Source organism: Schistocerca nitens, chromosome 10 (genome assembly GCF_023898315.1).
Source record: "Schistocerca nitens isolate TAMUIC-IGC-003100 chromosome 10, iqSchNite1.1, whole genome shotgun sequence".
NCBI lineage: Eukaryota > Metazoa > Arthropoda > Insecta > Orthoptera > Acrididae > Schistocerca > Schistocerca nitens.
In genome coordinates this window covers 154,808,473-154,819,054 of record NC_064623.1, presented here as the reverse complement: position 1 = coordinate 154,819,054, position 10,582 = coordinate 154,808,473, and the positions used below count along the sequence as shown (strand labels likewise).

The 10,582-nt window shown below is 45.4% G+C and overlaps 1 protein-coding gene across 1 annotated transcript; it reads right to left on the bottom strand.

Moving 5' to 3' along the window:
- Nucleotides 1-889: 889 nt before the first annotated feature.
- LOC126209953 (uncharacterized) lies at nucleotides 890-10,354 on the bottom strand. The gene is made up of 2 exons (XM_049939068.1): nucleotides 9,334-10,354; nucleotides 890-999 (listed from the first exon to the last, which is right to left on the bottom strand). The coding sequence occupies exons 1-2, from the start codon at nucleotides 10,352-10,354 to the stop codon at nucleotides 890-892; spliced, it is 1,131 nt and encodes a 376-aa protein (XP_049795025.1).
- Between the last annotated feature and the right edge of the window lie 228 nt (nucleotides 10,355-10,582).

Genomic DNA, 10,582 nt, shown 5'->3' with positions numbered 1-10,582 from the left:
ATTAAACATAGAAATTAAAGTAAAATAACATAAATCTTTGCAAACTATACATTAAACATGCCATACAGATTTGTATCTAGCAACTACTTACTCTGTTGTGTGTCTCCATTTTGCACCTCTGTGTTGGATCTCACTCAAAGGTACCCCATCGTCATCTGATTCAGATGATGACTCATCAGCTGATGGAGTTTGTGATCTTGCAACTGAACTCGGGCTCGTTTACTACCTATTTTTCACGTGGCTCATCTGTAAAGGGGGTTGGTAGTAAACAGTTGCATTTGCGCCCCTATTATTGAGTCTGATATTGGCTGGCTTTTGAAGAGCAGTGAATTGAACTATACACGTTCAGATTGAAACTTATTTATTCAAAAGAAACACTTTAACTTTGTGGCCATGCATTTTTAAGTTCACAAATAATAATCAGTGCAATTCGTACACTGTTTGTCTCACACCCACACACTTTCACTTTGTTCCTTCGCATACCCTGGCATCCATGCTTGCACTCGCGGCACTTTGCCGCTCCCAACTCACCACCACAACTGCCAACGACCAAAGACCCCGATTTTCCCGCTCACATCCACAGTCCTGAGTCGGGTCACATGACACCACAGTAGTCAAATAATTGCTAAACATGGCCACAATTCGTTTACAATATTTTATAATATTTAAATACTTAAATCTAAATACATTATATAATTTTACAAATTATCACCACACTTATATAATTCGTTGCAATTAAAAGAAAACCAAAACACTCTCCAACGGAACTACAACGTCCATCAAAACACAAACAAGTATTTTCCGGTCTATTTTGCCCAGCATATTATCTCTGCTGCCGTGCTTTAAATTTTAAATTACTTGAAAGAGTTCCTTATTATCCCCTGTTACCTTACAATCTGACAGCTATATCAAGCTCATCTTCTTTTTCAGACAGTTCAAATTCAAAAGCATTTGAATCTTCCACTGTCAAAAGTTCTGCTATTTCTTCATCAGTTAGCCCTACAGCAGGGAAAAATGGGATTACTCAGTTCATTATTTTCATTAGAGAAATACAATAAATACCCAATATATTTACATGTAAGGGAAAGAGGTCATTTAATACAGGATAATGACAGCAAACAGTAGAACATGAAGAAACAAACACACGCACCACTATAACCAAGTAAACAATGAGAGGAGATTTATAGTAATAGAGTCCCGAGGTATCAAGGATGATACCTGCAATTAAGTAGAACATTTTGTTCATGAAGAATAGTTTTTTGGTAGAGATATTTATTTACAGGATAAATGAACCATTTGCAAATATAAATATGCTTCTAAATGTGTGAAATTGCAAAAGATAAGAATATTTACCTTTTTTAATTCCCGACATGGTGCATGCCATCATAACACTCCCTTTCCAGCTGCTGCTGCCACCTGTCGGGATGGCGTGAAGAAGCTTAAACAAATGATGAACAGAACGCACTGACTGTATACTCTGTGATACCGGCAGGTGCTCTCACCCAAGCAATCGAAAAACGCGTAACAAAATTTTATACCAGAGGTATCACATATGATACCCATGGACACTAGAGGAAACAACCGTCATAATCTTGAGTACAGGCCTGCATACAACTTCCTGACAACACACACTGGTGGCTGAATCTGTATCATAACTGTGCTGCAATACAGACCTTCATGTAAGAATTTTAGACCTGAAACTTGCTTGGTTTTCCCATGCTTTCACCTCCAACTTGGCCTTCTAATGAAACTATGAAAATTTATACCGTCTGGATTTACATACATACTCTGCAAATCACTGTGGAATGCATGGCAAAGTGTACATCCAACTATACCAGTTATTAGAGCTTTTACCCATTGCATTCCTGTATGGACTATTGGAAGAATAAATGTTTAAATGTCTCTATGCATGCTGTAATTAGCCTGACTTTGTCCTCATGATCCCCATGGGAGCAATATACAGGGTGAGTCACTAACTATTGCCACCTAGAATAACTCCGGAAGTATGATAGTAGCTGAAACCTTTGTGGGACCAACCTTGCATGGGACAACAGGGCCCATAATTGATGTTGGCTTTTGTTGCTAGGTGGGGTCACGTAAGAGATATGAAGGTCAGCTTAGTTCTTTTAAATGGAATTCTATAGTTTGATACTTATTTTCTGATATGGCTATTGAGACGAATCCAATGATGTGTAACAGTAAGGTCTTTGAAGGTCAACGGAGGTCAAAAAGGTGGCATGAACTTCCATTTACAGAAGGTGTTCGAAGTGATGACCATTGGTATCAATGCAGTGCTGCAATCTTCTTATAATGGATTGAGTGGTATTCCTTATCACTTCAGCACTTATCGAAGCACATGCTCTGACAGTTCTCTCTCCTATATTGTGCTAGTGGTAAATATTTACCAAATAAGGCATATCCATCTAACATGCCATTGACATGTAAACACCGTTCAACAGTTTCGTAGTGCAGCATTAATATGAAGGTAAGACTAGTATCATCGTATCAAGCAAATGTTAATGTTGTATTCCTTCAAAGAACAAGTCAATATGCTTCTCCTTTATGGAGAATGCCAACAAATTTCAGTGAGAGCCAGAGACTTATACGCTGAAGGATATCCTCAATGTACTTACCCTACAAGTCATACATTTAAATATGTGTATGATAAATTGAGAACAACTGGATCTTTAATGCACTGGAAACATATCTGGCAAAGGAAAGTTACTAACGAGGAAATGGGAATTGCTACTCTTGCCACTGTGGTTCAAGATCCTTATGTTAGTTCATGTCACAAGGGAATCTGGCATGAGCTGGAGTCACGTTGTTTGTGTTCTGCATCACCATAAATGTCATCCTTACCATATCAGTCTCCACCAAGAATTAACTGGTACGGATTGTATGTGTCACATTGAATTCTGCCAATGGGCTCAACTTCAGATTCAGAGGGATGACATTTCTTAATTTGATTTTATTTACTGATGAGGCTACATTCACGAACCATGGAAATGTTAATTTGCATAACATGCATTATTGGGCAACTGGAAGTCCATGTTTGCTGCAGAAAGCTGCACACCAAAAACCATGGCCATTGAAATTATGCTGTGGGGTTCTGGAGAACAGAATTATAGGCCCCTATTTCATTGAAGGAAATCTTAATGGTAGGAAGTACACCACATTCCTGCAAGAAACATTATGTCTGTTATTGGAAGAAATACCTCTAGGAACAGGAAACAGAATGTGATATCAACACGTGGGCGTCTTGCACATTTTTCACTGATGGCTAGAAATGAAATGCAAAGACAGTTCCCTAATTGTTGGACTGGACACAGAGGAGATGTTGTGGCCAGCTTGTTCACCAGACTTGACGCCACTGGATTTCTTGTTTCGTGGATTTGTAAAAGACATGGTTTATAAAAACATCCCAACTACACCTACAGATATATGAGAGAAAATTGTCAGAGCATGTGCTTCGATAAGTGCCGATGTGATAAGGAATACCACTCAGTCCATGATAAGAAGATTGCTGCACTGCATTGATACCAATGGTCATCACTTCTAACACCTTCTGTAAATGAACGTTCATGCAGCCTTTGTGACCTTTGTTGACCTTCAAAGACCTTACGGTAACACGTCATTGGATTCATCTCGATAGCTGCTATCAGAAAATAAGTACCAAACTATAGCATCCCATTTAAGAAAACAAAGTTGACCTTCAGATCTCTGAAGTGACCCCACCTAGCAACAAAAACCCAATGTCGTATTATGGCCCCCGTTGTCCCATTCAAGTTTGTCCCACAAACTTTTCAGCTCCTATTGTACTTCCAGAGCTATTTTTGGTGGCAATAGTGACTCACCCTGTATAGAGTGTGGTGATTTATCCCTAGAGTCATCATTCATAGCTGGTTCCTGAAAGTAGGCTTCCTTGGGAGAGTTTACATGTATTTTCAAGAGTATGGCGGCTCATTTCTTTCAACATCTCTGTGACACTCTCCCACAGATGACCATTCATGCAGCCTTTCTCTGTATATGTTCAGTATCCCTTGTCAGTGTTATCTGGTGTGTATCCGACACACTTTAGCAATATTCTAGGATGGGTCACGCAATGGATTTGTAAGCAGTCTCCTTTGCAGACTGACTGCATTTCCCTAGTACTCTATCAGTAAACCAATATCTGTTATCCATGGTACCCATGACTGAGCCTATGTAATCATTCCGTTTCATGTTCCTACTGTTACACCCAGGTATTTGTATGACAATACCAATTCCAGTTGTGATTCCTTGATATCATAATCACAAGACAATACTTTTCATTTTTTGAAGTGCTTATTTTTACATTTTTGAACATTTAATGCAAGTTGTGAATTTTTGCACCATTTTGAAATCTTATCAAGATCTGATTCAATATTTGTGCATTTCTTTCAGACTGTATTTAATTATAGATAAAAGCATCATCTGCGAAAAGTCTGAGGTTACTATTGATATTGTCGACAAATTCATTAATATATAACATGAACAGCAAGGCACCCAACACATTTCCCTTAAGTACACCTAAAGTTACCTCCACACCTGTAAGTGAGTCTCCATTGAAGATAACTTTCTGCATCCTCCCTACCAAGACATCCTCAATCCAGTCACTAATTTTGCTTGATACCCCATACAATCATATTTTTGGTAATGAGCATAGGTGTGGCACTGAGTCAAATGCTTTTTGAAAATCAAAGAAATACTTCATCTGCCAGACTGCCTCGATCCATAGCTTTCAGAATTTCATGTGAGAAAAGTGTGAGTTGGAAATTACATGACTGATGTTTTTAAAATAGAGGAGCTAATTCTGTTTGAGACACCTCATTATGTTTGAGCTCAGAATATGTTCTAAGATTCTACACGAAATGGACTTCAAGGATATTGGACAGTATTTCTGTGGATCACTCCTGCTATTCTTCTTTTGTATGAGTGTGACCTGTGCTTTCTTCCAACTATTGGGTACAGGTTTTTGTTCATGGGACCTATGGAAGACTGCAGTTAACAGAGGGGCTAACTCAGCTGAAAATTCGCTGTAAGATGTGGTAGACATTCCAATGGGCCATGGAGCTTGGTTTAGTTTCAACGATTTCATCTGTTTCTCAGTGCCATTGGCGCTAATATCAATTTCATGTGTATTTTAGTGGCACGACAATTGGGGCAAACCTTCTGAGTTTTCCTTTGTAAACAAACATTTGAAAACAGAGTTAAGCATTTCTACTTTTGTTTTCCTGTCACTGCTAAATCTACAGAGCAAGAACCAACTCGTTTTGTCAACATTTTTTTTATTAAGGAAACTACACTGCTGGCCACCGTAAATGCAACACCCTGAAGGAAGCATCCAAATCAAGTGAAATTTACACCATGGGTTTGCAGCGATGAGATATGCAACTGATTAGAATTTCAGCGCAGACGCACATCACGCGCGCCTGTGGTGCCACCTCATAGCGCCATTTAAGGCTTGGCGATTTCGACGAGTGTACGTTTGGCACGTGTTTTTACCTTGTGGTTGTTTCACAAGACGATCAGTTATGCCCTGTAGACAACAGCGAACATCTTTTGATCAAGTATCCGAGTTCGACAGAGGAAGGATAGTGGCTTACCGAGATAGTGGATTATCATACAGAGAAATCGCTAGTCGTGTTGGACGAAACCATTGTAATGCGGATATGTGACCGTTGGATGCAGGAGGGTACGACAGACCGACGTGGTCGATCGCATTCACCTCGGTGCACCACTGCACGTGCTGATAGGCAAATTGTGCGCATGGCAGTGACGGATCGCTCAGTGACATCCCGAACCGTAGCACAGCACATTGCGTCTGTAACGCATCAACCAGTGTCTGCGCGTACCATTCGACGCCGTTTACAGCAGAGTGGTCTGTCCGCAAGACGTACATTGCTTCGTCTACCATTGACGCAGAACCACAGACGTCTCCGTCGCCAGTGGTGTGATGACAGACGGATGTGGACGGCAGAATGGAATGACATTGTCTTTACTGACGAGGCACGCTTCTGTCTGCAGCACCACGATGGTCTGATTCGAGTGTGGAGACACCGTTGAGAGAGGATGCTGGACAGCTGCATTATGCACCGCCACACTGGTCTTGCACCGGGTATTATGGTATGGGGCGGTATTGGATATTACTCTCGCACGCCTCTAGTACGCATTGCCGGTACTTTAAATAGCCGGCGCTACATATCCGAGGTGCTGGAGCCAGTTGTCCTTCCTTACCTTCAGGGCTCGGCCACAGCCATATTTCAACAGGATAATGCGCGACCACACGTGGCACGCATTGTCCAAAGGTTCTTCGTCAATAACCAGATTGAATTGCTTCCCTGGCCGGCTCGCTCTCCGGATCTTTCGCCGATAGAAAACATGTGGTCCATGGTTGCTCAACGAGTGACCCAGATTACATCCCCAGCTGCCACACCAGATGATCTTTGGCAACGTGTGGAAGCTGCTTGGGCTGCTGTACCCCAGGAACACATCCAACGTCTCTTTGACTCAATGCCGAGACGTGTGGCAGCGGTGATCTCCAACAATGGCGGTTACTCTGGCTACTGATTCTGGCAGGAACCACGTCACAGACGTCTGTAAACGTAATCATTTGATACTTGGTCAACATGTTATCTACAAAATAAATTTTGTTGTGCTACCTCTCGTCTTTCTTGGTGTTGCAGTGCCAGCAGTGTACAATAAACCACCAACAGTAACACACTCTTCAAATTCAGAAAACAATAAGGATCGCTTGTGCGGATCAAGCAAATAACAACTAATTCCTATAATCAGAGTTCCCTTCGACTCTATACCCATACAACTATTCCATGTCGATGTCGGGTGTTAGCAGCTGGTAGATAGCCTAACACGATGGAAGTGATGTATACCAATAGTTGCGGAAGAGAGGATGGTCGAGGTGGCACTGGACCGGCCGATCTTCTCCACACTCAGCAAGTCGAGAACTGCCTGCTAAACGGCCAGGCGTTGGTTTATATAGTTCCGGGTGGAAGGAAATTTCTGGGACTATTTGCACCCACGTGATTGACAGTTGTGCCCCCTTCCTGTGCTGCTGGTTGATGCATCGCTGTGTGTTTGTTGTCAACTGTGGTACTTGCTTGTAAAAACTCTTGCATCAGCCAGACTTCACAGTGGGGTCGGCAACCCACATCGCTGGTGTGTGTGCAGTGTTATTGCTGCAGCAGGCATCTGTGATGACTGCAGAAGTCCTCCTTCCCACCCCTCCCAGGGGCGAGGCAAAGGCACATCTCAGTGGTGGTCCCAGGTTCCACTGGTGGAAGGAGGCTACATGTGGCGGCAGAGGTGCTGGTGCTGGGGGAGACTCATTGGCATCCATAAGAGAGGGCCACCCACAGGGACTCTGCTAAATCTGGTGGCAGTGGCAATGGCGGCAGCGATGGCTGCAACATTGGCGGCTACTACGACAGTGGTGGCTGCAACGGTGGCAGTGGTGAAGGGACACCACTGAACCTCCAGCCTTCCGGAAGACCTCACACTGAAGGTGCAGCGCCGGAGACAATTGCAGCGCTGGGCTCGGCCCTTGATAGTGCCATAGCTGGTCGAAGTTCTTTCAACAGAGGGAACCGTCATTGAAGATGACAGTTGCCAGGGTGTGGCCGAGAAGTGTGGAGACCTCGGTGGGAACCCAGCAGGGGCGGCCCTTGGGAAACACCAACACCCAGACTGGATCCTGTGGAGAGAACTGCAGTTGCACTGAGACTGGAGCAGCTGGATGAGGGAAAGCAGCAAACAGGAGTGACAAGGGGGTCCGATGAGGGTGGCCGTGCAACTTCTCTGCTAGAGAGGACTCATCGTGACCATAAGAATGATAAGTAGACAGGAAGAGGTGAATGGTAGTTGCCTGTGAGTGATGCTGAATCAGTTTGGCCATCTGCGATTTAAACGTGCAGACAAACCTTTGAATCAACCCAGTGCAGCTCGATGCCCGACATAGCGCAGAAGGAAGTAAACTTTGTCTACGTAAACTGTGGGCCATTGTCCGTCACAATCGCCTCTGGTAGACCCTCGATGGTGAAAATGAGAGAAGTCTCGAATGGTGTGAGCGACATTCGTCGAGAACGTGCATGCGATGTACAGACAACCACAACTGGCGTCCACCAAAAGGAGCCAGTAGGACCCTAGGAATGGAACCGCAAAATCCAGATGGAGCCAGGACCATAGGGAGGCAGTTGGAGGCCATGGAAGCAGGCATTGTGGTGGCGCGAACAGCTGACACTGACAGGAGGAGCAGGAACCCACAATGTGGCTGATGTCACTGTCCATTCTCCACTAAGAGACATGTTGGCAGGTGAGGCACTTTGTCAGGACGATCCCCCAGTGTCAAACATGTAGGAGTGCGAGGACCCACTGATGGAGGGAGGACGGCATCACGATATGCAAACGATCAGTGTCCCCTAGGAGAAGAAGAATCCCATCACAGGCAGAAAAGTCGTTGCGGTGAGGCCAGTAAGCCCAAACCACCAGGTCCGTCACCTGACGACGGTCAGAGGGCCACCCGAGTTGAACATCTTGCAGAATCGTCTGGACAACTGGCTCTGACGGCTTGTGCTGTGCGATGAGCTGGGTGTTCAGCGGCAACGTGGCGATGATGGGGGGGGGGGGGGGGGGGGGGGCGCGTCATCCGGATGAGAAGAAGAAACTCAATCAGCATGGAAGTCGGAAACCACCCCCACAGGAAGTCGAAAAAGAAGATCGGCGTTGGTATGGAGGGCTGTGGCATGGTAATGGATGTCGTAGGTGTACCCTGCAAGAAACAATGCCCACTGCTGCAGGCGGCGAGCAGTCCAGGTAGCGATGGCAGATGTAGTGCCAAACACGGAGACCAAGGGCTTGTGGTCCGAGTAGAGCATGAACCAGGGGCCGTAGCTGAAGGCATGTAACTTCTTGAATTGAAAAATGATGACTAAGGCCTCCTTCTCGATGTGCTTGTTGTACTGTGCATGTGGTAATCCAATGCATCAGTGTCCAAAATAAAGGCTTGGCAGGGTCGTATAGAACGGGGCACCGTGCAGCGAGAAGAGCAGATTTAAGATGCTGGAAAGCTCATTCACATTCTGGTGACCAGGTCCAGGGAACATTCTTGCGAAGCAGGCAATGCAGAGGCTCCGCCAGAGCCGCAGCATGTGGAATGAAACGCAGATAATAGGTGAGTTGTCTCAAGATGGATTAGAGCCGGGAGACGTTTGTCGGTGGTGGGAACTGCTGAAAGGCCTTAAGGTATTGCGGCATTGGGCGAATTTCCGTGGTGTTCAAGACATGGCCGAGATAGGTCACTTGTGGCACAAAAATTGACATTTGGCCCTGTTGCACTGCAACCCTGCAGCCAGCACAACCTCAAAATGTCATCGAAGATTCTCAGATTGCTAAAGTGTTGCAAGATGGCTGGAGTGCTGGCGATCCCAAAGGGCAGGTGGTTGTACCAGAAGAGCGCAAAGGGAGTACTGATGACGAGGACCTCTTGAAAGGGAGCGTTGACCAGCAGTTGGAGGTATGCTTCCCTAAGATCAATCTTGGCAAAGATCTTTCCACCTGCCAACTTGGACAGAATATCATCAGCCTTTGGGATAGGGTAAGAGTCAATGATAGACTGGGCATTGACAGTGGCCTTAAAATCGGCACATATGTGGAGGGACCCATTCAATTTTTCGAGGATGACACACACTCCTGCCTCCTCGAGGTGACTCAGTTCCTTGTGTAGGGCGTCTCGCAGAACTAAAGGCACTGAACGAGCCTTGTGAAACTTGGGAACCGGCAGGGGAAGTAGTTCGACATGCACTTCTAAATCGGACACCTCCGGAGAAGCATCAGAGAAGACATCGGGGAAGAAATCGAAAAGCTCCTGTAAAAGAGTGTCAGGGGACACAGTTTGGACTGCTGGGGCCAAATCACGGATCTCAAGGACAAGAGAATGAAAAAGATCCATCCCCAACAGATTAGTGGCTGTAGGGGCCAGTAGGATGAAAACTCCGGCAGTGAGATCATGAGAGGGACACTGCACCTGCACCAGGAACCACCCCTGCATGCAGATAATGTCATTACTAAAGCTCTTCAAGGGGCAAGGAACTGGATGGAGCGTCAGACCACCCAAGTGGCAGCGAGAGTCGTCATCAATAATAGTAGTCAAGGACTCTGTGTCCAGCTGAAAATGAAGAGGAATCCCATTGATCTGGACCATCAGAGTGATGGACACCACCTTGTGTGGGAAGACCATCTGGACAGAGGACACCCTTGGCAGCTGGTGCAAATCCTCTAAGACCAAGTCTGGAGGGTACAGCACTGTGAGGTCCACCTCCATTAATGGAGTGGAAAACATCAGTCTGATGACCTTTCGTCCCACAGGCGGAATAGACCACCCAACGGAAATGACAATCGTGGCGCTGGTGCGAAACAAAGTATTGATTACAGGAGGGCAACCTCTGACATTGCTGAGCCCAAGAGCCCATAACCTGGACTGGAGGAGGAGGCAGCAGTGGGATGCCCACCGTGGGCCGTCAGCATGGCCACTGCTCCGGTGACTGTGGCT